Source organism: Lepidothrix coronata, unplaced genomic scaffold (genome assembly GCF_001604755.1).
Source record: "Lepidothrix coronata isolate B3197 unplaced genomic scaffold, Lepidothrix_coronata-1.0 Scaffold34, whole genome shotgun sequence".
In the NCBI taxonomy this organism is placed as follows: Eukaryota; Metazoa; Chordata; class Aves; order Passeriformes; family Pipridae; genus Lepidothrix; species Lepidothrix coronata.
In genome coordinates this window covers 1,920,207-1,947,485 of record NW_016690214.1, presented here as the reverse complement: position 1 = coordinate 1,947,485, position 27,279 = coordinate 1,920,207, and the positions used below count along the sequence as shown (strand labels likewise).

Sequence of the window (27,279 nt, the reverse complement as noted above, 5' to 3'; positions counted from 1 at the left end):
GGGATGTGGTGCCTGGGGATCAGAGCTGGAGGCAGCTGGTGAATGGCCCTTTGTGCTCTTTGTCGCTTTGTTGCATAAAGGGGGCATTATTCCATCTATTAAATAAGAATCTTCCTGTTAATAAGATCAAGTTATTGCCTGAGTTACTGTGGGGAACATGTGGCATCTGCAGCAGGAGCTGCCTCACCCATTCTGTGCTGGATGATGGATACACAGAGCACAGCCGCTCTGCTCCGGGTTCAGCGGCAAAGGGCACAGGAGGCTCTTGCTCTGCTGCCAAACAAGGGCAATAACCAGACTGACAGGGCAGTTCTGGGGCTGCTTCTGTGCTGGAGGTGACACTGTCACACCCCTGCAATCCCAGAGCAGGTAGAGCAACCACAGCTGCTGGGGATGATTTTCCTCCCGCAGCCCTTCAGCTCCAGGCAGGGGAAGGGAGAGGGGTGGAACTGCAAAGGGAGTATTCAATAAGTCAGTTCATTTCCAGGAAATCTCTCTCTTGTTCTTTTTTCTTTTTTTTTTTTTTTTCTTTCCAATGGAAAAGCTAAGTCCTCTTGAACTTTTTGAGAACTTTTGTTCATTCCCCGTTGCCAGCTAAGCTCTGCTTTGTGCTGGTGACAGAACCCCTTTCTCCAAGCACTGGCCATGGGCCAGGACATGGAAATCTCCAGTGAGAGCTGGCAATGCCACAAGCCCTGTCCCCCTTCCCTCCAGGCTGATGCAAAGCCCCAGCTCCAACCAGCTTCCCTTTGGGGACTCTCTGTGGGTCTTTTTCCTTCTCCTCCGTGTGCGGATGTGATGGAGCAAGTTCTGCTGCTTCATCTTCCTCTGCAATGGAAAATGTCAAGTATCATGGGGAATAGTCAGTCAAACCTGTGGAAGTGGAGGGTGTTGGTGGCAGTTCCTTGGAAGACACAACTGTCCAAGTGCTGTCAGAAGGAACTCCTCATTTCCAGCTCCAGAGATGTTCTCTCTAAGATAGGACTTGTTCTCTGGGCCTTTTAGTGCTGTTTGGGTCTTTGCATCATCCAAAGACCTCCAAAGGGTCCTGGTTCCATCATGCTGGGTGGTAAAGAGAAGAGATTTCCTGGAGGGTCTCTGTGTAAGGGCAGAGGCACAGAGAGCAGAGCAGAGGGAAGCCAGAGTATTTCACAAGTCTCCTCAAACCAGCAGCCACTGCAGCAGAGGGACCAACATCACCAGCAGCATCTCCAGAGGCACAGACCATAAGATGCTGATAAAAAACCCCTAACAGCAATGGATCATATAAACTGTATTTATCTCAGGAGGCTTGTGCCTTTAGTTCCTCAGCACCACTGATATCCCCAGGGCACTATATAAAACCTTTCCCTTGCACAGAATTCCCATTTCCTGGTGCTGAGTGTATGAACAGGTGACAAAACTGTTTGATGACTTCACTTACCCATTTCTCAGGGCTGAGGAGTAGAAAGGGAGCTGTTGTGCAACTGGGATGGAAAGAACCAGGATCTCTCTAAATGTGTGTCCTCCAACTGCCAAAATATGTTTTGAAGCTGAGTGGGGAACGTACACAAGCAGTGATTGCAACACAGCCACCACTGGGATGAAGAGAATTGAAGTCAATATTTTCTGTGAGAGTTTTAACCTTTGCAAATGATCTGGGCACAGGGATAACAGGAGGAAAATCACAGAGTCAGAGGTTCAGGTTGAAAGGTACTATTGAAGGTCATCTAGTCCAGCCCTTCTGCAGTGAGCAAGACCATTTTCCACTATCCCAGGTTGCTCCAAGCCCTGTCCAATGTGGCCTTGAACATTCCCAGGGATGGGGCAGCCACAGCTTCTCTGGACAACCTGTGCCAGGGTCTCACCACCCTCATTGTAAAAAGTTGATTCCTAATATCTGATCTGCCCCTGCCCCTGTCAGTGTGAAGTTGTTCCCCCTTGTCCTATCACTACATGCCCTTGTAAAAAATCCCTCTCCGGATCTGTTGTAGACCCTTTAGCTACTGGAAGGGGCTCTGAGATATCCCTGGAATCTTCTCCAGGCTGAAAAGCCCGGGGTGGTTTCCAGGGGAAGGACTGACAGTCACTTGCCCAAGCATGGAGAGAGGGCAGAGTAGAGCACTTGCCAAGACAGGGAGCCAGAGATAGTTCAACATGATGGACTAAAACTACCTGGCCATCACCTCGAGCCCTCTGCAGCACCTCCACCCCAGGGGGAGGAGTTTGAGCTGTTCCTGATGGTCCCCAGCAATGATGACAGATGAGGATGTAACTGCAGTTTCTATAGAGACATTTATTGGAAGGGTATAAAAATAGAGTGCAAATTTCAGTAAGATGTATTTGAACATGTCATAGGCAGATAGTCCCAGACACTGGTGGGGGAGGAGCCCAGAAGGTCAGCAGCGTGTCAGGGTTCCCTGATGCCCCCAGATCCAGAGAGACTCCATCCCCAGAGATGGGTCATGACCCTTCTTTCTGCAAACCTTCAGTCCCTGGGCTGCACCCTGCTCTGCTTGATAAGAGCTCTCACCAGTCAGGCACTATTTCATCAACCACCCTTTGGAAGTGCAGCTCGGGATAGGGCTTAGAGGCCTGCAGAGTCCAGGTGGAATGTCTTCTGCTGTGGAGAGGAGCCCTCAGCTGCTGGTCACTGGAAAGGCAGAGCCTGTTCCCCCTCTCTGTGATACACTGATAGTGGCAGTAAATATGTGCATTTGGTTAATACTGAGTAATGCATAAATGAGCATCCTGGGCCTTCAACACTCCTCCTGCTGGAGCTGTTTCCACTCGAAAGTCCCGTCCAAAGTCAGATCAAAATTATCCTTTTCCTGCTCTCGGGAGAGTTCCAAAAACACCTGAAATGTGCAAGAGAAAGCTCAGATGATTTTCCTGGCTTTCACAAGATGCTGTGATGCTCCTTTACAGCTCTGCAGCCCCTGTGAGAGGTGTGAGAAGCAGCTTTATGTGGGGAGCAGGTACATGGCAGCTGACACTCAACATGTTCTCTGGGATAACCTACTGAGAGGAACCACCTGCCCATAGGTACATCCATACAGTAGGTTTTACCCACCAATTAATTGACATAAACATTCCTCATCTTTGCCACCAGCCCTGTACAAGCAGCAATAACCTTCTGCTTCCAAAGAAACTGGAGAGGTTGGGCATGGGCACCTACCAGGGGCATCCATGCCTTGGGTGTGATGTGTGCCCATCTCAGGTGAGTGGAGACAGACTTCACCCACACTTTTTCCCACCACGGAAAATCCCAGCAGTAAAAATCCCAGATCACTGATCACCACTCTCCCAGCTGAGGACCCCCCACCCAGCACCCTCTGGCAGCTTTTTGGTGGAGCTGCCACTGCTCCAGCCCAGATTTCACTGCAGCCTTTGTTCCTTCTCTGGCCTTTGCAGCACAACTGGCCCTGAAATCACCTGCCTGAGTCAAAGTATTCAAGGAGAAGCTGTACTCCTCGAGGTTGCAGCTTCGTTTGGCTGTGGAGAAACGGGAAGAGAGTCAAAAATCAGCAGTCTGTGTTTTCCACCTTTTCAACAAGTCACCTTGTTTTGCTCTTACCTTCCTCCAGCTTGGAGAAAGACTGAGACAGGGGCAGTGCATCTTCCATTGGGACCTTGTAGACAAGCAAAGAGGGGAACCTTCAAGAAAAAGAAGGAGAGGTGATTCTTGCTTTGTAATAAGGTTCTGGGATCAAAACTTTATGGATGCTTGGATGTTTTGCTGCCGGGATCACAGCAGGGTTGGATATGGGGACTTTATCAGGTCAGGTCTCCATACTGGGACTCTGAGCTGTTCATCCTTCTCCACCTGGCATCCTGTGTCTGGCCATCACATTGGGCATATTTTTAGGGATGAGGCAGTGTTGAAACCACTAATCATCCCAAAGTTTTTAGTTACCGCTCCTGGCGGGCTGCACTTGGGAAAATCTTCAAAATCTCAGCGTGGAGAAGATCTGTGTGCTCTGGATCCTTGACCTTGATTTCCAGCAGGTACCCTTTGCCAAACTTGTTCTTCAGGTACTGAATGGAGCCAATGCACCTGCAGGGGAGGGAGGGAGGAACAAGAAGAGAAGTTGGTGTGAAACCATTGCAACCCCACTGCCTGCTCCTTCCCAAATGGTGCATTTGGGGAAACCACGGGGAGCACTTCATAAAGCCCACGGTGATGGGGTGGGGCAGGTGAGGCCAGGGGAGGAACATGGATGGTTTCCCAGCTCAGCCACGTGCTGGCTGTGCTGTCACCCACCTCAGCTGCCCAGACACCAGGATGGCCACACGGTCACACACGGCCTCTGCCTCCTCCATGTAGTGCGTGGTCAGGATGGCTCCCGACTCCTTGGTTTTCAGGGCATCACGGATTGCCTTCCTGAGGATCAGAGGGGAAAAAAAAAAAAGATAAAAGAGAAAGTCTAACGCTCCCTAGAAATACCAGACACTTTCCCCTATACCTTTGTCCCTCCAAATGCCTCTCCCCTAAAGCAGGTGTATAATCTTCACATACAGCGAGTTTAGCCTGATGAGCACAGGGTAGTATTTTGAAATAATGACAAAAAATACTTTTGACTCGAGTGTCAATAGGAATTCTTCCAAATCCTGTATATGACTGTCCTAAATCTGCAAAAAAAGGATGAAGGTAAAATGGTTCTTCTCTCTCCTTGCCCGTGGTTGATCCAGAGAGAACCAAGAACATGGGAGTTTCCAATAAAACCGCTGGCACATGCTGAGCAGCACCAACTGCGGAGGGGGTAAAACACTCCCTACCTAAAATTAGGCATCTGCTTTTTGGTTTCCCACCCCTTTACCACTGGGGTCAAGTTCCTACTCACCAGACACGGCGCTGCCCGTTGGGGTCCATGCCCGTGGAGGGCTCATCCAGGAGCAGGACGGAGGGGTTGCCCAGCATACACATCACCACACACAGCTAGGGCAGGGAAAGGGGTTCAGTCAAAGCTTTTACAGCCCTTGGCACTCTACAAAATTTGCCTGTTTTTTGGGAATTAAGGTTCTGATTTATAGGAAAAGGCTTATTCCCATCACCCCACCCCGGGGAAAGCAACGCGATGCTCTCCCGGGTAGCTCAGAGCACAGGTAGGTCCCTCCACTCATGAAGGAGGTTTTTAATTTGTGCTGTGAGCATTGCAGTTCCCATTACAGGTAAACCAAAACCACACCTTTCTGGTTATCCCAGCAGATAATTTTCTGGCTTTTTTTTTTAAGTAGTCTTGAAGCTGCAGAGCATTCACTATTCTGTGAGGAAAGAACATTTTTGTTATTTCAAATCAATAGCTCATCAAGGATTCCCAAAATGACAAGGAAAAGGAACTTTCTTCCCCTTGCTCTTGACTCCTGCTTGTTTTCATTAAACATTTATTTTGTTGTTAAAATGTAAGAGAATATTTGAAGCAAAGTGTACTGAATAAGCCACAAGCTCTTTTCTAAACCCATCATTAGCGTCAAGAGCATCATAAATCCATTCCACCTTGCCAGAGTCAGCTGAGCAGGCAGTGCTTAAAACCCTTTCTTGTTGTGCCAAGCTGTAACCTTAAAGATTTTAGAAATCTGCCTGAAGATAACACACGTAAAAGATAACACCCCTAAAAGGACATTTAAATTGAAAAGAAAAACATCCCCTCTGAACGCCCTCGGCAAAACTGGAAGTTTTCTTAACCCACCCAACCGCGGCTTTCGGCACGAAAAGCACTTTTGCCGCCGCGTTTCCTGAGTTTCTTTCGAGGTTTGCTGTGGCTCACGGTGGGTTTTGACCTTTTGGTGCCCTCCCCTTTAGGGGGTAAGAGGTTGGGGATGCTCCCTCGGTACCTGGTGACGGCGGCCGCCGCGTCCCCCTTGCGCAGCCCCTTCACGGCCGCGTACACCCGCAGGTGCTCGTGCACGGTGAGGTCCGGCCAGAGCGGGGTCTCCTGGGGGCAGTAGCCCAGGAAGGCGGGCCCGTGGTCCTGGGGGGCTGCTCCTCCATCTCCCCTCTTCATCAGCACCTGCACAACCGGGGCGGTGGTTTTCCCCTCGCACAGCCCTGCCCAGGCTCAGGGGTGTGTTCGCAGCTCTGGGCTTCGCTGGGGTTCGGGGGAGGAGACCCCAAGGAGTGATTTCACAACCCTCATTTGCACGGTTTTTAAGTACAAACATGGCGAACTGGGGTAGGTGCAACCTCCTGTCAAAATTACAAGTAGCTCAGTATTTTTTATTAGCACATTATCTAATTTGGTGGCACAGTGAATTACGTTAAAACCTTGATCGCTTCAACAAAAATTATAGCTTAGCTTAGGTGCAAGTTTTGCTCTTTTATCATGGATCCATCCCTTTTCTCCAGATGTCTCTTACCTGCCCAGCAGTCAGGGTTGTCTCTCCAGTAATCATTTTGATAGCTGTGCTTTTACCAGCTCCGTTGGGCCCCAGAAGTCCTAATACTTCTCCTGGAACAAGTACATTTAATTTCTTAAGAATACTCTTCATCCAAAAAATATTTCACAGTCCCCCAAAAGAAAAAATATAAAAGATAACATATAGTATCAAAGATCATATAAAATAAACTGGTTTATTTTATACAACACATGCTCTGAGAGCCCACAGCATTCCAGCTCTAGCTGATGCTGCGAGTCTGAGCTTTGATCCCAGAAGCCACTGCTAAAGGGGACCCTCTCTCCAGGATCTACGTTATTTTAGATAATGGGTAGTCAAAGGTAACTAATAGGATGGACCCCCATCACATGGTTCATTAACACAGGCCAAACCTGCCTTAATGACTGAGCAAATGCATTTGACCTTTACGTCCTTGCTCAGATAACTGAGAAGCTGCAGAGAATTAACTCTCTGGGTATGATTAAAACAGGTCCAGGAGAACAGTCCCAGTTCTCACCTTTTTTAACACGGAAGGAAACATTCTTGGTGGCTGCTTTCTTCTTCTTCTTAAAAACAGAACCAGCTTTCTTTATTTTATATTCCTTGCACAGATTGCTGACTATAATGACTGATTTCTGCAGGAGAAGAGGAAGAAGCAAGATCAGTTTATTATCTTGGATATCATTAATCCTTCAGTAGTATTTTTCCATTAAAAAAGGCAGAAAATCTTCTAAAGATCTTCGTTTTGTAGTTCACCAGGAATATGAGGTGCCACAGGACACTTTATTGTCCGTTTTCCCCTAAACAGTTTTCTCCTCTACCCTGATGGAACCCACACTGTACTTTTGGGAGTTTTATTTTCCCAGTGAGAACAACACAGCCAGAGCACTGACCTGCTCTAATTGATAGTTGGTGGTTTGTGGTATAAAATAAAACAAAACAAGAAGGACAACAGTCAGTTGTACCTCCTCCTGGCTCAGAGCTGCTATGGCATTTTTCACTGCTTCTCTTTCAGCTTTAACATCTTCATCTTCCTCTTCCAGCTCCTTGGGGTGCTGGTGGTTGCTTTCTCTTCTTGGGGAAATCCTGAAAACCCATCATATTTGTCTTAGGATTTTGTTCTTTACCCTTTTTCTCTGCCAGTGTGTTTTGGAGAGACTAACAGAGAATGTCACTCTGACTCTATGTTCCTTGTACTTTTAAATTATTAATTATTACTATTATCATCATTCTTCTTATTATTAAAATATTTATAATCTTTCCGTGTTGTACAAAGAACCAAGCTGATACCTCCCAGGGCACAGACAACATCATGTGGAAGTACTTACAAGCTTGAGAGCTGTTTTATCTTATCACAGCACTGTGGTATTTAAGGGGCTATTTTAGTCATTAAGAAATCATCAGTATTTTAAAAAACTCTATTTAAAAATAAGGACACAAGAGCAATGATGTCTTCAAGGAAAAGCAGTGTGGTGGGAGTTTAGATCTCACGTGTGCCTGTGGGGAGTGTGTGTTTATACAAACCTAAATACTGGGTCCTCTCTCAGAACTGCTCTTCCATATTTTAACTCCAAATAGCGAAGGAGAAAAATGAAAGCCACAGAATGAACATAGGGCTGAAAAAAAAAAAAAAAAGAGGTTGCCACATTAACAGACTTGCCTTCCCTACTACTGCAGCTGGCACTGAGGTGGTGGCAGTGTTACAAAATACGTGGGGGAAAACACAGGATGTGAAAATGAAGTCCATTACCATCTAAACTCAGGGTAATCCTGAAGGCTGTGAACTCTATTATCACTTATCAACACTGCAGAAGATACTCAGGGCAGGAAAAAGCCCCCAAATCATAGAATAACAAGGCAGCAGTAAGTGATCTGGGTTTATTCCCTTTTCCCTTTCCCATTTCAAAAGTATGAGGTTATTTTAGCACAGGGGGTGATCTGTCAGCCAGACCCACCCAGATCCTCCTCCTGTGTGCTCAAGGTTTTTCCTGCTTCCTCATAACGTAGGGGGGGCTGGTTAGGAGACCCACATTCCTATATAAAAGTAATGTTCAATGTTTTCTTACTGCAAAGACAGCGACTAGTGCATCATTGCCAGAAGTTGTGTCAAAGTAGTCCTTAAAAAGCTGTAAGAATAAAAAAAAAGTACACAATGAAAGCCATAATTCTTTAGTATCATTCTGGGTAATCCAATAACATTGAAAAAATGCTTTTAAAAATGTACGAAAGCTTCTGATTAACCCCAAACATTCACCATACAGATGAACAAATACAGAAGTTTGGCTTTGGGCACCCCAGTCCTACACCAGAAAATGTCCCAGCCCCCAGTACGTGTACCAGGCTCTCCTTCCAGGGGTGATGCCCTATCCCAGGAAAACATCTGGTCTCCTTTCCTTTGGGTCCCAGAGGAGAAGAGGTGGAGGTGAGTGGGGCAGGACAGTGGAGGAGTCTCTTCTACTTGGACTTCACCCCTAAGTCATTTATCATTTATAAGCAGTCTTGCACAGAGCTGGAGGGTTTTGTTGAATTCTCAGCTGACTTTCCACCACCACCCTCAGCTGACACAGACTAAAGCACCTGGTGAGTATTTGTAATTCTCACTCTGTTTCCATGCAAAGTCAGATGTGTGACTTCAGATTTCCTCCTGCGAATTTTCAAGCCAAGTTACTTGACTTTGTGGCTGCCCCTGGATCCCTGGAAGTGTCCAAGGCCAGGTTGGATGGGGCTTGGAGCAACCTGGGCTGGTGGAAGGTGTCCCTGCCCGTGGCAGGGGGTGGAACACAGTGAGCTTTAAGGTCCCTGCCAACCCAAACCAGTCCATGTTTCTGTTCTGTGATTCTGTGACTCTGCATGGAAAGAATCAAGAGTGCTCACCCAATCCACAGCCACAGTTCAGCAGCCTGAGAAGGACCCCCCAACCCTTAATGAACAGCTGGAAAAACGAGACCTGATCTGAAAAGGTCATTTAATGATGGACTCTGTCCATTTGGGAAATCCCACCCGGAATGAGCCCCCCAGACCTGGCTCCCAAGGACCCAGAGTTGTGCTCTATGCCCCTCCTTGCCCAGCAGCACCACTTACCTGATGGATCACAAAACCCATCGGTGGGTACACGGGAATCAAGAGAGACAGAATGTAGAGGGAGTTCCGAGAGTCCGTTGTAAAATCCATGATTCTGCTGATTACAAAAGAGATAAAGCACACCTGAAAACAAAACAAGAGGGTAACTTAGCTGGTGGGAAGGGTTATGCTCACTGGTCTTTAAAATTGTGTGGGTCTAGCTTTGCAATTCCCTGTTGAATTTATAAAAATGGATTAAATATATGAAGATGAGAAACAGTGATGGTTCAGAAGGTCCTCAGCTGTCTCTGCCTGGAGTAGGCTGCTGGTTTGGGCCAGCTGAGGAGACTTCTTCCCAGACACAGGGCTGCTTCAGGCAGAAGAATGAAGTGTGGGATCCCATTCTGTTCATTTCCATTCCAATTCATGCCAAATAATCCATCTCCTTCCAGGCTCGGGTGATCTGAGTCTAACCTGATGGCTCCTATCTCAACTCCTTACATCTCTTAGATGGGAGGTGTTTAGCAGAGTGATAACTACCCTTTTTTTTACCTCCATTCCTGCTCCAGGATCTAGCTCAAGATGGATCCAAGTATTTCCCCATGTCACAGCAGGATTGTGGGAACAGAACACGGCAGCACAAGTTTAATGCAGAATTGGCTGCTATAAAACACATGCCCATATTTATGTTCCACATGTACACTTGGTGTTTTGACATCTAGTTCATCCTTAAGGTCTCAAAATACCCTTCTGTAAAGCCTGCAGTGCATTATCCAACCATGTGCTTACCACTATCAGGATAAAAGACCAAAGGTCACAGTTCCATCCTTTGCGAGAGGTGAAGGAGATCAAGTAGATTAAGAGAACGATAGAAATTCCATAACCCAACGTCCCTACGACCTGCAGAAAAGAAAGGCTTTCACTGGAGAAAATGGGGTGATCTAAACCATCAGAAACCCACACACAGCCATGGGGCTCAGTGTAAATGATCATATATTAAGGTCATTTAGTAATTACCTCAATTTTACTGCGAGGTGTAAAGGAGTACATCAAGGCAAGATTTATTGCCTTTTATTTCCAGCTGGAGAAACCCAGATGATAAGAGGTGAAACAAGGAGAAGGTCAGTAAGTGGACCCAGAGGTCCTCCAGCACTGTCTGCCCCTGCAGTGCCTCAGCTGCCCCTACACCTGCTCCAAGTATTCCCTCAGTCCCTCCCCAGGGAACCAGCAATCACCAGAGTGGGATGTACCAGTAAGAAGATGCTGATGGTCCCAGTAGTCCTGGTGCTCATTGCGAACTGGAGCCCAAACATGGAGAAGAGCAGGATCCAGCACAGTGGGATGTCCACCAGTGCCTGGCCACACCAGTAGGCCGAGGGGAAGAGCCCCGAGATCCTCAGCTGGGCACGAGCTCCCACCTGGGAAGGCACAATGCAAAGGGGAGTCTGCTGTCAGTGCCTGGTTGGCCAACTGCACCCATGGGAGTGGCTCCAGGAAATGAAAAGGTAATAAAAAAAAAAAAATCGAATAAAATTCCACCTCTTTTTGTTTTTTCACATTTTGTGGTGGCTGCGAAGCTGCTCGTGGTGATACAGATCAAAACACTTCAAGCTGCCCATCATATGGTTGGACCCAATGACCTTGGAGTCAACCTAAATGGTTCTGTGCTTCTACTCCAACCTAAATGATTCTGTGCTTCTATTCCAACCTAAATGACTCTATGATTCTACTCCAACCTAAATGATTCTATGATTCTATTCTAGCCTAAATGATTCTATGATTCTATTCCAGCCTAAATGATGCTCTGCTTCCGTATTCAAACATCCTTGTGGCAATGCAGTTGTAGCCCCCACCCCAAACATGCTCCTTTTCAAGGAATTTACCTTGTAGTCCTCCATGTAGCCCATTGCAAAGTGAGGAGGAAACCCGGGGAATAACAACAGCATATAAATGAGGTAAAAGGAAATAAAATAGTCCCAGTATCGTGGATTGTAGATCTGAAAACAGAAGAACAAAGCATTTGGAGAAAATGGTCTGCAATGTAATGCAACCATTCATCTTACTGCATTTCTCATGGGTTACAGGGTACTGTGAACAAAAAGTGGGATTTGAAACCAAATAGTGGCAGGAGGAGGAAGGTTTTCCCAAACCATAGCCCTGCAAAGTGCTTGCCCTTGGTGAGGAGAGATGGGTGGTGCAGGTCCTACTCCTCCATCCCAGACTTGGGATGAGCCACAGCTTGAAAAATGTGATGTAGAGAAAAAGAAACCTCCTGGAGAAGCCCTCCCAGCCACCCTCTCTGATCAGCAGCCCTCGAGACCCACAAGGGAAAAATGAGCTTCAGTTTTCCTGATGTCAAACAGTCACCAGTGAGGACCATGTGTTTACAGGCACAGACAGCCCTGCACAGCTCCCCATCAAAACCTGAGGGTTTACTGAGGCCTTAAACTGTTCTCTGACCCCTTCTGGCATCACTTACAGAGAAAAAGGGATGGCTCCAGACCCGGATGTGCCCGGTGGAGTTGAGGGTCCTCAGCAGGGCGTTGCTGATGACGTTCACGAGCACAGGGAAGCAGTTCACGGCCTCCAAGTGGCACAGCACGGTGAACCTGTAGCTCTTCAAAGGGCAAGGAAACAAGATGAAAACTCTTGGCTTTTCTCATCTGCAGGGAAGCAGTGGAAAAGGAGCACACGGGGAGAATCCAGGCCCGGAATAATTTTGTTTGTGCCTTGTTTGCTAAACACCAAATTATGAGGTGTTGGAAGTCTGTGCAAAAAAAATGCAAATTTTGAGGTGGAGAGTGAGGGAAATAAGGTCTCCTCTAGCGTGTAGTTTACTACTTAAAACACTTTCTAATCTTTGTACCTGTGAGCCTTAGTCAACAGGGCCATCCCAAGGGAGAGCTGATGGAGGCATCTTGCTTAATTATTCAGTTGTTGGGAAGAAACTGGAGGGAGAGAAGACAAATCCTCACCTGACCTTCGCGAGACACCTCTATAGCCCCGTTGTGTTTTAGTTCCTCTGTGATATTTTCCTCGTTGGTTATTTCCACTGTAAGATCTTGGCTCTGGAGCACGTGGATGAAGCTGTCAATGCCTGTGCCTGGTGTGAAGGCCAAAAGCAGAGGAATCATAATACTGAAAAACGAAAGACCCTTTGATGGTTTGGCTTTTGATTTTATTTTCAAATCCGTGACCACCAAATGAAACCAGGGGAATTTCTAATAACTGTGGACATCAGCCAGCACATGTGTGGTGGATCATTGCACATTAACTTTTGTGAAGTTAATGGATTTCTGTCTCACTGACTGAATTTTTGCACTGTCATTTTTTTTCCCCTGCCTATTCTGAGGTGCTGCAAACTGTATTCTCCTTTGTGACTGTCTGATGAAGGTAACAGTGTCCCACTCTGGCCAACTAACATAAAATAGCATCCACTCGTGGGAATGTTGAAGGTAAAACTGCAAGTAGCCCATTAATTTGACTCAGCATCAATGAACCCTTTCTGGAATGTGGTGCCTGGTTTGAGAGTCCCACACTCTGAAAATGCAGAAATTGCCTGGGTGCCTATTTCTTGGATACAGATCTGGATTTAAGGCAGGGAAAGAACTGTGTCCCGTCTGACCTCATCTGCTCTGATGAACCTTTTCACATCTCGCATCAGGACCTCACCAGCTGCTGAAGCCAAAGTGGGTTTCCTTCACAACCCTTCAAAGACAATCCCCATGCTCCTCTGCCATGGAAACCTTCAACCCTCCTTAAATCCCTGACATCCTACAACCAGCTGCTCTGCCAGGTATTTTTCTCTGGAATAAGAAGAAGCCCCAGAACAGGGAGGGATGAGGAAAAGCTCACCCGTGTTGTTGTGGACCAGGAGGGTGGTCGTCTCCAGGTAGGATTTCTTCCCCAGGGGCAGGAAGTACCGTGCAGACGAGAGCTCCCAGGCACTCACACTCTGCCAGGCAGCAACCAGGGACAGTTGCAAAACCAGAGGAAGCAGAAAAACCACATAGAGCAGCAAACTACATTAAGAAAGAGATGAATAAACACTCTGAAACCAGGCGTTCGGCAGAAATGCATTTGCATATTGGAATTGGTGGGTGATGTTCAGGTTGCCCAAAACTCTTTCTGGTAAAAATCATAGAATAACAGAATATCCTGAGTTGGCAGGGACCCACAATAACTGTGGAATCCAACTCCTGGCCCTGCCCAGGACACCCCAACAATCCCACCATTGTCCAAATCCTCCTGGAGCTCTGGCAGCCTTGGGGCTGTGCCCACTGCCCTGGGGAACCTGGTCAGTGCCCAACCACCCTCTGGGGGAAGAACCTTTTCCTGAGATCCATCCCAACCCTCCCCTGGCACAGCTCCAGCCGTTCCCTTGGGTCCTGTCACTGGTCACCAGAGAGGAGAATTTTATTTCCAGAAGTCTCAAACCTTGACCATTCACAAAGACATGCAAAATCTAGCAGGGAGAGGACCTCAGATCTGGAGTGCCCAACTTTTTAGGGCCATGAAATGCCTTTCATATTTCCTTTAGATACAAGTTTTTAATAAATGAGCATCTTCCTTTTGTTTCTTGTGCTCCACCAGGAAATGACAGCTTGAACACCAATGGGGCCAAATGAGTTTAGGCACTGGCAACACTATAGAAATTTAAAAAAAATTGCAAAGGAAGTCTGAAGGTACTCTCTGTACACATTAGCTTATTTTAAAACCCTCTCCTCCATCTGAATCATCATTCTAAATGATTCTTTTCTTCAGAAAGAAAATGGATTTCTCTTACGTAAATTATTCATACAGAAATGAAATGCACAAAAGGGAGATTTTGTGTTCCTGGTGCTGGAAAGGAAGAAGCTTTCCTCTCCTCTGAGAGCAGATTACCCAGATTGTCCATGCCCAAGACCTGATACCAATTAAGCCAAACTACATCAGAACAGGGGTGTGGAAATTGTCCCCCACAAGTGTGGCCGTGTCCAGCTCCAGATCTCCAAGGCAGACTCACTTTGGTACTTACATTGAGCGCAGGTTTTTCACCGAACTCTTGAGCTTTAAGAAGTGCACCCATGCCATGGCAGAGACCTGCTGCCTCCAGAGAGCCAGGCCATCCACTGTCACCTTCCCAGCATCCGAGAGCAGGAGGGAGCCCGGCTTGGCCTCGTTGGAGCCTCGTGGTCCTGCCTCTGCCCACTCGTCCCCGGGGACGTGCTCATCTGCAGAGAGTCCCCACGAGCACATTTATGGCTAAGAACACCTTCTGTGCTGTCATTTGTGAAAACTGAGGCCTGTCCAGGGGTTATCTCAGAGGAGCTGATCTCTTTGGCTGTGGGTTTTAAATTCACAGCCACGATTGTACCTTCTTGATCCGCTGTGTCTTCTTCCTCCAGTTTCAGGAAGACATCCTCCAGGGTTGTCATGCTGACTCCATAATTGATAATTCCCTGCTCAGAGCAGCTGTCGAGGCCACTGAACAGATCTGCAGGACAGAGATAAAACAAGTGCATGAGCACTGGAGTGTCTCCAGACCACTTTGGTTCAGCTTAGTCAACCTGGAGCATCTCCCATGACGGAGAAAACAACAGAGCAATGAAGGTCTGGAGGAACAAAAAACTGCCAGATCCACAGCCCACTGGAGATGTTTTTGTGCTTAACACCAGCATTTCAGGCTGTGCATCCTCTGAGGAGCTGGGCTGTGGGATGGTCAGAATGTGGTGGACAGGGTGGGTGAGGGTCTGCCTGGTGCCACTGCAGGCACAGAGCGGGGCTGGTTCTGTGGGGTTCTCCCTAATCACTGTCTTTTCATTTAACAGAAAGAAAACCGAACTCTCAGTGACAAAGTTTAGCCTGCTGGGTTTGTCATTACAAGCAGTAGAAAATCTTTTGTTGCACAGTTGGATCTTAAACACACGGATGATAAAATTGTGCAGAAAAGCCAAAATGCAATAGTTTTGAAGTCCTGACGTGACCCCTGTAGAAAAATCTCCCTTTTCATTTCACTTTCCCCACAGTTGTGATTATTTTTTTCTCTATGGAGAATTCTCAGTTATTTTAACAGACATTACCTGGGAATTTATTCACGTTTTCCAGTGGCAGTTTATATCTCAGCTCATACTGACTGTGTCCTGAGAACCTGGCATTGGGGATGTACCTCTTAACCTGGGATGTCACATTCTCCAAGTCACAGGACTCACTGACGTGGATCCTGTTGGATTGAAAAAACACAGATGCTTAGTTCTGGAATGAAAACCCCGAAAACCCACTCAAACAAACAACAATCACCATATTATTTCCTAGGATGCATTAAAAAAACTCCAGAATACTTCATTCATTCCCTACTCTGGGGTAAAGTTCTGTTTCAGTTAATTTAACTGACTATTAATTCTGTGAATTTGCTGGTTTCGATGACACCTGCACTACCATTTACATTGATTCTGGTGTCCCCCAGATATCAGGTCATGGAGCTGAAGTAGGTACCTTAAATGATAACAAATCCCCCATTTTTTCTTCAGGAACAGCGAGGAACCGACACACTTCAGCCGCCCGTGCGAGATAAAAGCCTTGCGGTCTGAAGGAAGGAAAAGCCAAAGGGGTTTATAGTGCAGAGCAGTCGCCCCAAACTTTTTTGGCCACTGGCTTTCTGCTCCAGGGCTGTTCTGCAGAGGTGCCCCAGGCTGAGCCCCTGCCCACCTGCCAGGATATCGGCCTCGTCCATGAACTGGGTGCTGAACAGGATCGCCCGTCCCGCCCGGTGCTCCCTCAGGAGGCTCCACACCTGGTGCCTGGAGAGAGGATCCAACCCAGCTGTTGGCTCATCCAGGAACAAGACCTGCAGGGGGGATGAAATCAGGCATTCCCCATCCCTGGAGCAGTTGCACGTCCCTTGGGTTTGGTGTTCTGGAAGCCTCAGGTCCCAAAGGCAAGAGACCCAGGTCACCTCTTATGCAAGGGCAGCTGTCCTGGGAGCTGTGGGAGGTCAGGGAACTCTCTGTCTGCTTCCAAACTGCACTAGCAAGGTGGGTTGTGAATTTAAAAAAATTAAATCATTACATTTATTAATTTCAATAACTTGTAGCCAAATACACGGACAAGGTTTTAGTTATGCTGGACCTGAATATTCCCTGTATTACAGAGCTGTGCCTGCTGCTTTACCTGGGGGTTTCCAAGCATGGCTATTCCAATGGATAACTTCCTTTTCTGCCCACCACTCAGTTTCTCAGCTTGAGTGTCTTGAATGTTACTGATATCCAGCAGTTCCAAAATGTTTTGCACCTAGAACAGCACAAGGATGTCCATTCTCAGCAACAGTTGTCCTTCCATCCTTTATTAGGGTAGACTTAGATTTAAATTAGATATCAGGGAGAAATTCTTCCCTGTGAGGGTGGGGAGGCCCTGGCACAGGTTGCCCAGAGAAGCTGTGGCTGCCCCATCCCTGGAAGTGTCCATGTTCAGGTTGGATGAGGCTTTGAGCTTCAATTTTCAGAAGACACAGCATCCAAGTGATCCTTGGAGCTTCCCAGTGCAAAAGGAGCCTTTATGGAATTGTGGGGTTTCCAACAGCCCCGTGCTGCTGCACAGTGATGCTTCTCAGGGGAGCACACACTCACCTCTCTCTCCACCTCCTTGGACTTGATGCCCTTGATTTCTGCAAAAGTTCTCAAGTTTTCCTTCACCGTCAAGACCTCAAACTGTGTGTTGAACTGGGGGCAGATGCCAATCATCTCTCTGATCTCCTCCCTGTCTCCTATTTCGGAGAGTTTGTAGTTGTATATGGTGGCAGAGCCTGTTTGCAGGAATAAACGTGAAGAGGTGGAATGAGCTGGTGTTTACAGCTTTTGAACCAGGGCCACCCAGTCCCCCCATTTTCCATCTTACCTTCTGAGGGGAAGGTGAGCCCACTGAGCACGTTTAACAGGGTTGTTTTTCCAGCCCCACTGTGGCCAAGTAAGGCAGTGATCTGCCCCTCATAAATATTTAAAGACAAACCTAGAATGGAAACAACATCAAGCTGGGGAAGAAATGAGGTTTGACTTGCCTCCACTTATTGTCAAAGTCAAAAGAAGTCAAGAAGCGCAAGAAGTAAGAGACAATAATTAGCTAAAAGAGCATTAAGCAGTGTAGGGAAAAGCTCTGCAAACCTTTGACTAAAGGCTTAAGAAGTTGCTCTGAATTTAGCAGAAAAGACAGAAATACAACAATAAAAAAAAAATCTTTCTTCCTTTTAGTTTTATTAAAAATGGAAGATTCGGTAAAAACTGAGAAAAATATTTATAAATCACATCAATTAATATTTGACCTAAATTTTCAAGTAATGCAAGTGTTTTATTTCTTTGACTGACTGAAATGTTTGTGCACAAGTGGTTTTTTTCCCTCATCTTTAACAGGAATCAATACCACAGCTCTCATACCTCTTAAAGCTTCTGTCTTCTTGTCCTTCTTTTTATATGCTTTTTTAATATTGTGGAGTCTAAAGAAAAGTAAGGAGGTCATTATTTTGGGATTTCTGTAAATGCATTTCCCTGGTGCCCCTTTACATTTCTGTAGGCCTTCAGTTAAAATTACAGAAATGGCATAAAAAATAACAAGAGGTTCTGGGAAACAACCCTGAGATTCATAGATTTGGCATCCCCTGTGCTCAAGTGTGAATGTCACTGTCTGGCACCAATAATGGGGCACCAACCCTTGCAAAGACAAGGCCAAACCCATTGCAGCAGATTTCCAATGGATTGCTCTCTACATTCTCCTTTTTGTCCCTAAAGAACATTTAAAGTCCATAGCAAAAAAAACCCCAAAAAAACCAAACAACAACAAAACCCCCAAACAAACAAACAAACAACAAAAAAACCCACCAAAAAAACCCCAAAACCAAAACCAAACCCCACCCTGTTATTTTTTATGAATGTATCTAAATTTCACCATTAGTGATGGGTCTGAATTACCTAATTATCTCATCTGCATTTTGTCTCTAATTTTTTGCCTGTGAAACCAAGTGTTTTTACAAGAGCCTCACAAACGAGAGCTGCCTGGATAAATCAAACCCAAGCTGATGGAAGGCTCTGGGATCTGTGGAGCATTAAACCCAAGCACCCAATTCAATAAGCATGGATAGCAGTTACTTCTTCCCTAACCTGATGGCCTCCTTCCCCCGGAATTCGGGGGGCACCGGCTCTACATCATCACCAAGGAGCTCCTCAGGGTTGGCTGTGGGTCTGGGAATGTCCCTGGTGGAGCCTCTCCTGCTCCTCATCCAGTAGGAGGGTTTCAGGCAGAAGAGAGGGGGGTCTGGAATGCCATATTTGCCTGCCAGGAAAGCAAAGATGACCTGTCATTAACCGGAGCCACAACCAAGGCACCATCCAAGGCTAAACATTTAACTAAACTAAACTAGTAAGTGCTTGGCTGCCTCAAAACTGGCACTTTGTCCAGTTAAAAAAAAAAACAGGTCTGGAGCAGAGGTAGAAGAGACAAGAAGTTTGGCTTCAGGGGTTTATTTAATGACTTTGTGTAATGAATTAAAATATTGCCCCACACATTATTACACTGTAAACTCATAATCACTTCAACAGCAGCATTATTAGAAAGAAAAACCACTAAATGCTGTGTTGTCTTTGATTCTGTGAGTTTTGCATGTGCCAGGGGTAGAGCAGTCAAAACCCAAACCCTATTTTGATTGACTCAGAGCAGCCCATCATTTCCTTGATATATCCCATGCAATCCATACCAATATAAAATATAAAAGAAGGTAGTAGGATCACAAGCATAAATCAGAGCTACCTGGCAGAACTTTGTCGAAATACAGAGCCAACAGCATGTACAAGATTGAGTCAAAGACCAGCATAATGTAAGTTGAAAATAAAAAGTATGCTTCCTCCATAAGGTTGGAAAAAGAGAAACCCATTCCATATTTTTCCAAATAGAAAATCTGAGGAAAAAAAAAAAAGGACAAAGAAGAATAACTTTCAGGCTGGAAAATTATGCACATGTCATCAAACAATGGGTCCAATTGTCTTTGTTAACCTGGAAATCATCTGCAGTATTGACCAATTGTTCTTACTTTCTAGAGGGGAATAAATTAAAGGGAGTAAATTTGCTCTGTGCAGAGATCTTACTGCTTTAATCCAGATTTTTCCAGAATAATCTAGAAACAGAAATAAATAACAGAGTTTTAGAGGAAATCATTCAAGAAACATGATTTTGGCACCCTCAATGTGACAGAGGCATGATGAAAATGGTATAATTTTGCATAGTGGTTGATTTAACCATATGGTAAATTAGCAGCAAATTCAGTCTCTTTTTCTGCTGGTGCATAAATCTCCTCTCCCAGGCAGACTTTTTTTTTAACATATATATATACCAGGAAATCAAATATTAGACTGCTGGAGCCAGAAAACATCACTCAGAGCTATGGAGATATGACTGATGGAAAACTGGGGAGCTGCACCAAGTGGGGATGGAAGGAGAATGGCAGCAGCAGGGATCTCCAGTTGTATTTGCACAGTCTCTGCTGCCAGGAGGAGTTGCAGTAGAGAGAGGGGAATGATGGGGCAGCCAAGAGATGATGTCCCTGATGTCCCCGAGTCGACTCCTGCCCGCCTGGGCCCGGCCCCGAGGATAATGGGGCTGTTGTGTGCAGGGATGGGCTCCTCGGGGTCATGTGGAAGTGACAGAAGTGCACAACAGCAGATTTTTTGTGACCAGGGCCGTGTTGCCTTTGCATTCATCTGCCTTTCAAACAGTGGTATGGGATGGGGGGGCATTGGAGCCCCTCTTTGCTGCCCAACAGCAGCTCAGGTCGCGGGGAGGTTTCAAAACGGGACGTGGATCTGAGTGAAAAAATACCTGGAGATTTTACAGCTGGACTTTTGAAAGGAGGATGTGCCCTCCCGTGCCTTTCTCTGCCAGCAGGGGAAGGTTCAGCTGCAGAGGTGGGGCCCTTACCTTGGCAACGCCCGCGTTAAACGCGAAAGGGCAGCAGAGACCGAGAAACCACTTCAGAGGTTCAGGAACGTTTTCTACCAGCACCGCCAGGCTCAGGCATCCAAAGATGAAGGTGATGAGGAACCCCACGGAACTGACAAGTTTGGAGGTCCTTAAGAGGGAGCAGAGGAGGAAAACCAGGTGGATCTGTAAGAACAGAGGTTTCCTTCAGTCACTGAAGGAAATAAATAACAGCAGCGCGTCCGTTTGCCAGGCAGGCAGGTCTCTGGTGAGTTAGTATAACACAATAAAGTCTTTCTTAGTGGGTCGATCTGAGTTTCAAATCAGGCTTTTCGTGGCCAACCTACTGCCTGTCCGACCTTCAGGCTGCAAATCAAATCACTGCTGCTGAGTCACAGGAGCCACTCAGCTGCTTCAGTCAGCAAGGCCGTGCAAAGCACTGTGCAAAGAGCTCTGGAGTCATACTTCAGCACATCAACAAGGTGATAAATCATGTGGTGAGAAAATCTGGCTTTAAAGCTTGACTTACACATGCCAGGCCATAGAGGGAAAACAGCAGCAAGACCGCAGGGAAGCTGCTGATGTAGAATGGATCCCTCAGCACGAGAGCTGTCAGCAGGCAGGAGAAGATCAACACATAGAGGGAATACAGCAAACTCCAGGAGAGCCTGGGGGTGGAAAGGGGCCATTACACTTCTGGTTAATTAAGAAGTGTTGTTATAACTTCATCTGCCACGTAAGAGCCGTTTTAAATTTAAATATTGGTTATTTCCCACGGTCAACTCCTTTACATCCCAAGGCAGAACACAGAGCATGATCCACCTTAGGAGGAAATACCCACAGGAGAAGGGTACACCACTGCCATGCTCAACCCTCTGGTTCGTCCTTAGAGTGCTGGAGAAAACTTATGAACTCACTTAACTTATTGCCTGACTGCACGAGTGCCCTGGAACATACTGATTTTGGCAGACGCACTTTAGTTGGAAAAGAACTCACCAAAACGCAATATCCTGCAGCCCCATCGTCTTCATCAGTACCTTGAGCTTCTTCTTTTCTCTTGTGACGTTCATTGATAAGAAATACATGAAGGGAAAGAAGCACATCACGACGGTGATCATGAAATAAGCGTAGTCGAGCGTGATTGAGACGATGGTGCTCCGGGACTTCATCCGGACTCCAGCAATTGAGTTCATTTCTTCCCAAACGGAATGATTTGCTACCACCTAAAGGAATTCAAGGTCAACGTGTCAGTATTCCACTTATTTTTCTACAGTGAGATGTATTTGTATAAGGAACCTCCTGATTCATCCTCCCTAGATCAACTTTTTAAGGCAGCTTTATTTGCTGACAGACCCACCCCTTGCTATTCCCACGGTACAGCTTGCCTTCCCTGTGTCATGTTTAAAATAAAAGGATGCCTACATCAGTTCCCAAGTTGGATTTACCTCTATGATAGCAGCATCAATGCTGGACTGCAGGGACAGGAAGCCTTTGTACCAGTACTTTGGGCTGTCACAGTGAGTCCATGAGAAATTATAACAGCTGTCTGCAAGGTTAAGGGCATCACAGGTAAGAGCAGAGAAAGGGAGTTGATTTTCACTACAGAAGGGGATGGAAAGAATACATTTGCACTATGGGAAACTCTTCAAATGGGCAGTGACACACAGACAAAAAAAACCAAACAAAGAAACCCCCACAGTTTATTAAATCACTGAACATATACGGATTATTCTGACAAAATGATGCCTGTCCATGCCAGGCAATGACCAGCCCAAGAATTTTCCTTTTGTATTACCTATGTGTCCAAAGATTTCGTTGGGAAGAATCACATTTGCAGTAGGAAACCTGAGGTGATAGGAGAAGTTGTCCTTAAATACAACCCCTATAATTTCATTATTTGAAATCCAGGCTTTTTCCAGGGCGTTCTCATTGTCCAGTGCCTCCAGTTTTATACCTGTGGTGTGTAAGCAGAATGTTGCAATGAGTTTCTGTAAGTCTGGAAATGTGTCCACGGGCATTGGGGGTATATTCTGCTTTTTCAGCATTTCAATTCCTTTTTTTCTGGTTCTCATTGAGATATTTACCTTAAAATACTTTATGCTTTACCAGTTAAGAAGTGCAACTGAAAAGAATGAACCAGGATGTCTTAAAAGAATTAGGGAATATCAGGTAAGGCAGAGCTTTACAGTTCAGAGGAACACACTGGTGTCACCAGTAATGTAAATACTAGGGAAGAAATATTTGTGAAAATAGGAGATTTGGGGTGAATTTTCTCTCCTGACCAAAGATTCTGGGGAGCCACTAAAACACGCTGTAGGTGTGAAGAGGCTAAATAATGACAAAACTCAACATTTAAAAAGCAAAACCTACCCCTCATGACGGAGCTGGAGGCCACTTTATTCATGATCTGCCTGGTGGTGGCAGTGGTGGGTGTGAAAGCCACGGTGACCCCGGTGGTGTTATAGGCAGGATCATCCAAGTGCCCGAGGTGGCTGAAGGGCACTTCAGGGTACTGCATGTGCCCCATGAAATGGGACACGATGAACAGCATGGGCAGGAAGAGCAGGGACAGCATCCACTCCTGGGCACGGGGCAGAGCAGGGGGGAGAAATAAATAACATATTAGATATAGCAGGGTAACAGCAGATTCTTTGTGGGATTAAAGTATAAGCAGAGGAACTCAGTCACTCCAGTTTCTGAGATGTCAAGACCCTCTGCATTGTGCCCATCACCTCAGGAAATTACTCCAAAGAGCCCATCTGAGCTCTCACATGTCACAAACCAGGCATAAAACCCATCAGTTAAAACATTAAAGTCTCAAAGTGTTCACTGCCAGTCATGCCTTACAAAAGTACTTTAACTTCTAGTTTTATCTCAAGAAATTGGTGTCCAGGGGCAGGCAGGGATTGGCCACTCTCAGTGTTTAGCTGCTCTTTTTTTATTGCCATTTTTAATTTTTTCTTACCTGAAAGCTCTGCATCTTCATCCTCCACTTGAGAAGGACGTTTTTCCACAAGAGAATTTTCGTTTGCTGGAATACACTCATATTTCTCTGCAGTGTCTTCATCTCTGAACCTACAGACAATTTCTTTTTGAAAAAATTACTTGCTAAAGCAGCAGAGACTGCTTTTATTTGCACAAGCCTTGCAGATGTGCCCAGTGACACTTTCTTTCCCTTTTTACAGCAAAAATGAGAGCTGAAGCATCTCAGATGTTGTGTGCTGAGCACAAGCCACCCCCGCAGCACAGGGTCCAAGAGACCTCATCACCCTCCACACACTCCAGCCCTCCCAGCTCAGCAGCAAACACTGATTTATAACCAGAATTCCAGGCTTCCATGCTGTGGCATGGTGAGGTTGGGAGGAGTTATTTAAGAAATAAAAAAAAAGGGAATATCGTACTACATGACCTAATTGGCTTGGGTGGGCTTCGTATCTAAGGAATGACAACACCACAGTGAATTAAAGCCACTAAAATCCTCTTGCATGTCATTTTAATGTGCTACAGGCTCAACACCAAGAGGGGTTGAGCAACTCCTGGCTGTGGTGTGAGCTGAGATCATTTGGAAAACGGCGCCAGTCGAAGGCAACTCGGAGCCACGAGAGAACAAATTCTTGGAAGTGCGTTGGGAGGGATGTCAGTGCTGGGATATTAATGAAAAATGAGAGAAAAACAGGTAGCCGTGAGCATGCACTGGTGTGTCGCTCCAAAAGACATGGGAGCATCCTTAAAAAGACCTGATTAAAAGAAAAAACCAAGGAATTTCTGCCTGGATTAATGCTGGTGGTGTAAAATGCAGTAAGAAGGCACAAAGCTGGCTGTCAGACTGCTTTGCAGCTGAGATATGTGAATATTAACATTGAGTAAAATATTTATTAGTGCCTCTAATGAGCGAAAGGATTAAGTACCCCTATGCAAAACGGCTCCACTCACACAGCCAAACTGCTCTGCTGTCACATCTGTAGCTAAAATCTGCTTTCAGACAAGATCCTTGTGTTCTATAAGTGATTCTCAGGTAGAAATACCAGAGCAGTTTAGAGATCTAATCCTTTCAAGCCTTCCTGTCACACTGAAGGAAGATTTGTGTTTTCCTGTTCCCTTGGGGGATGATGCCTCACAGTGCTGACAGGCAAGAGGGAGTTTATCATCTTCTTCCAAATATTTACATTCAGCCCCTGGGAGAGGCACATCCCCGAGTAATGACACAGCAGGCAGGGAAATGCTGGAAAAGCAGCTGCAACAAATGGCCTTCCCAGGGCACACACTGCAAACACTTGCACTGGCACAGCAGGACAGGGCACGGACACAGCTCAGGGGCAGGAATCTGCTCCTTTGCCAGCATCTCTAAACAGTCTTTTGGCTTTTTTTTTTACAGACGATCTCACTAAATCCAAGCGTATAAAAATTGGAATTTAGCCTGTGTAGTAACGACCAGACTTCCCTGGGGAAACCAAAATAAAACTTGCAAATCCATGCTGGTCACCCCGTCGCCTAGCAGAAGGGAGGTGTAGGATGTCCTGTGTCACCCCTGTGCATTTCCACCCTGGCAAGGGGTTTGTGGCACAGCCAAAGCAGGCTTCCAGTTTGTCCTTCGTTCTGGCACATGGAGTAACCTCGACAAGCTGACACACCCAGGAGACCCTGGGTGGGAGGGAGAGCTGGCACACCAGGTTCCCATCACGGATATCCCACGTGTGTCCCCTCCTGGTCACCCCTCAGTGCTGACTGACCCCACTGCTGCAGAGTTTGGGGAAATGAGGTAGGACTGATTTCTCTGCTCCTACAGTATTTCAGGGGGAATTTTTAACAGTGTAAGATGGACAGGGCTTTTAAAATTCAGCCTTTAGCTTACACTGCATGTAGGGAAAGAAATCTGCTCCTTGTATGTGCTGGATTAAAGTACTGAGCTGAGCTGAACCTACAGCATCCTCTTAATGCCCAGAAACACTGGAAATAAACCTCTGCTGTACACTGAGCTCTGTTTGTGTGTTATTTCATCTCAAAGTAAGGCTAAAAAGAGTCTATTGCCGTTAAACAGCCCCTAAACTTAATCACAAGCTTAACTCAGCCTGTTAGAAAGATACCCAATGCCCCACCTACACATCCTCTCCCAGTATTATTAATGAGGTTAAAATTTACTGGGTGTTTTCATACTGTTAAAATAACATTTTTTTATTTGCTTTAGGAAGAATGCTTAAGCCTTACCTTAAGGGGAAGGTTTGGAAGGGATCCAGAGTTTGTCCTTCACTGTATGCCTGTGGAAGTGGGGATGCTGAGGCTCCCTGGGATGGACTGGCTGGCTGTCCTGGTGGCTCTCAGTGCTCCTTTGTCCACACAATCCTTTCCTCACTCAGGCACTTCTGCAAAAGGCATTCCTCACACCATCCCTTCTCTTTTCCCTGGCTTCCTTCCCTCTTCCTCCTTGGCAGAGTTTCAGCTTTATTTGTGTTATAAAAAGCAAACAGAGCACTTTGCTGTTGAGTCCCTGGAGCGGATTCTCTGAAAAGTTGCTCGGGAAATTCTTGAGTCTTGGCCAAGGGAAGACAAACAAGCCCAACAACAAACCACACAAAAAACCTTCCTCTGGCAAACTCCATTGTGTTTCTCAGTGCAGCAAGAGAGGCTGAAGTCAACGATATCACGGCACAGGCAGGGGGGCAAACGGTGGCTCTCCCTCCTCTCCAAATGGCAAAGGTTGTGTTGGAAAACTGCTCCTGTGCCTCCAGCCCCGGCGCAGGAGGAGCAGTGAAGCGCTGCCTCCTGGATAGCAACAGCTCTTTCGATTAACAAACATGTTGTAAACACTGAAACAAACTTCCCTTGGCTAACCCTGAGCTTCTGAAGGGGGTGGGTTTGATTCCATCCCCGGGCTGTGCCACTGCAGCATCCCCGGCAGCAGCACGGCTGAGGGACCCGTGGTGGGAGGGAGCATGACCAGCTGGGACAGAGGCTGGGCTTGGAGATGTGGAGGAGCTGGATCTGCTTCCCTCTGCTCTGCCTGACAGAAAAAAAACAACCCCTGAGATTTAAATAACACTCCGATGTTTCAGAGCGAGGCAAAGTGCAGAGGTGGTGCAGTAAGTCAGGGCACAGGATGAGGTTAAAACCTGGCCCCAGTACATCTCCTGCGTGTCCAAACCTTCTCCACTTCTTTCAAAGAGAAGAAAAACCCCAACCCTCAGGTGGCTATGCCAGTTCCCAGTCGGTGAACCTCAAGCAGAGACACTTCCCTGCCCAGCTCCTTGACAGAGCCCTGATGTTTGGAGATCCACGTGGAAAGCAGCTCTCTGGGGGTGTGGGTGGCTGCTCTGGGGATTTTTCCTGGCAGGAACAGCCCATCTCTGAGCCACGGCAGCCACCTGCTGGTACCTGCTTGCCCACATCCCTGCCTGCATTGCCTGGTCATGCACCTCTGCCTGCCTGAGCCACCTGCTTTCTCCTTGCCTGTATCATCCATCCCTGCAGCACCAGCATCATCCACAGGAACCAGGGGGATGGGTGAAGGTCTTGCTGCTCTGTCCATCCCATGGGATGGCACCGCCCCTGTCCTCCAGCGGGTCCCCAGCCCACCTTTCCCTGAGGCTGAGGATGCTGGGGGACAGGACAGCAGGGCACCAGGGGAAACACCTGGCTGCCTGGACGTAGGGAGTTTCATTTTTCTTCAGATTTATTTTTTCTTGTAAATTTATTCTTCAAAGCTAGCCCTGGCAGGCAGGTGTTTAAGAGGAGATGCTGTTCTGCTCAGACAGGGTCAGGGTGCTGGTGGCTTGCCCCCGTCTCCCCACCAGTTCCCCCAGGGGTGGGTGCTGTCAGGAAGCCCACCCTGTCTTCTCAATGACCAGAGCAAGGTTCAGCCTGCTGTCCTTCTGCGCTGTTGCTTTGGGTCAAAGCACATCTCATTTTGATAATCACTGGGGTTTTACAGGTGAT

General features: G+C 46.6%; 1 protein-coding gene across 2 annotated transcripts; it reads right to left on the bottom strand.

Moving 5' to 3' along the window:
* Window positions 1–2,260: 2,260 nt before the first annotated feature.
* On the bottom strand, window positions 2,261–26,145 carry LOC108495918 (ATP-binding cassette sub-family A member 10-like). Of its 2 annotated transcripts, none has more exons than XM_017812144.1 (39): window positions 25,555–26,145; window positions 23,315–23,437; window positions 22,720–22,930; window positions 22,145–22,303; window positions 21,795–21,895; window positions 21,346–21,572; window positions 20,879–21,017; window positions 20,350–20,535; window positions 19,186–19,333; window positions 18,540–18,711; window positions 17,820–17,878; window positions 17,287–17,397; window positions 17,019–17,194; window positions 16,564–16,683; window positions 16,102–16,240; window positions 15,889–15,979; window positions 15,477–15,616; window positions 14,771–14,890; window positions 14,432–14,627; window positions 13,270–13,436; window positions 12,390–12,517; window positions 11,894–12,031; window positions 11,298–11,411; window positions 10,665–10,832; window positions 10,204–10,314; window positions 9,436–9,558; window positions 8,421–8,480; window positions 7,879–7,970; window positions 7,320–7,440; window positions 6,872–6,989; window positions 6,337–6,428; window positions 5,815–5,990; window positions 5,169–5,244; window positions 4,824–4,918; window positions 4,244–4,363; window positions 3,896–4,036; window positions 3,557–3,636; window positions 3,419–3,474; window positions 2,261–2,837 (listed from the first exon to the last, which is right to left on the bottom strand). In XM_017812144.1, exons 2-39 carry the CDS (start codon window positions 23,414–23,416, stop codon window positions 2,739–2,741), a joined length of 4,872 nt encoding a protein of 1,623 aa, XP_017667633.1. In that variant the 5' UTR covers window positions 23,417–23,437; window positions 25,555–26,145; the 3' UTR covers window positions 2,261–2,738. The 2 variants fall into 2 exon arrangements, with proteins under 2 accessions (XP_017667633.1, XP_017667634.1); XM_017812145.1 differs by having other exon boundaries at window positions 23,315–23,424.
* Between the last annotated feature and the right edge of the window lie 1,134 nt (window positions 26,146–27,279).

Excerpts from the sequence above, each read along its gene's own strand:
- LOC108495918 (XM_017812144.1), bottom strand. The coding sequence starts at position 23,416 with ATGAAGACACTGCAGAGAAATATGAGTGTATTCCAGCAAACGAAAATT. Across the intron at positions 21,573-21,794 it reads TTGATGCTGCTATCATAGAG|GTGGTAGCAAATCATTCCGT; the intron begins GTAAATCCAACT and ends GAATTCCTTTAG. Across the intron at positions 17,879-18,539 it reads CGGGGGAAGGAGGCCATCAG|ACTCCACAATATTAAAAAAG; the intron begins GTTAGGGAAGAA and ends ACTTTTCTTTAG.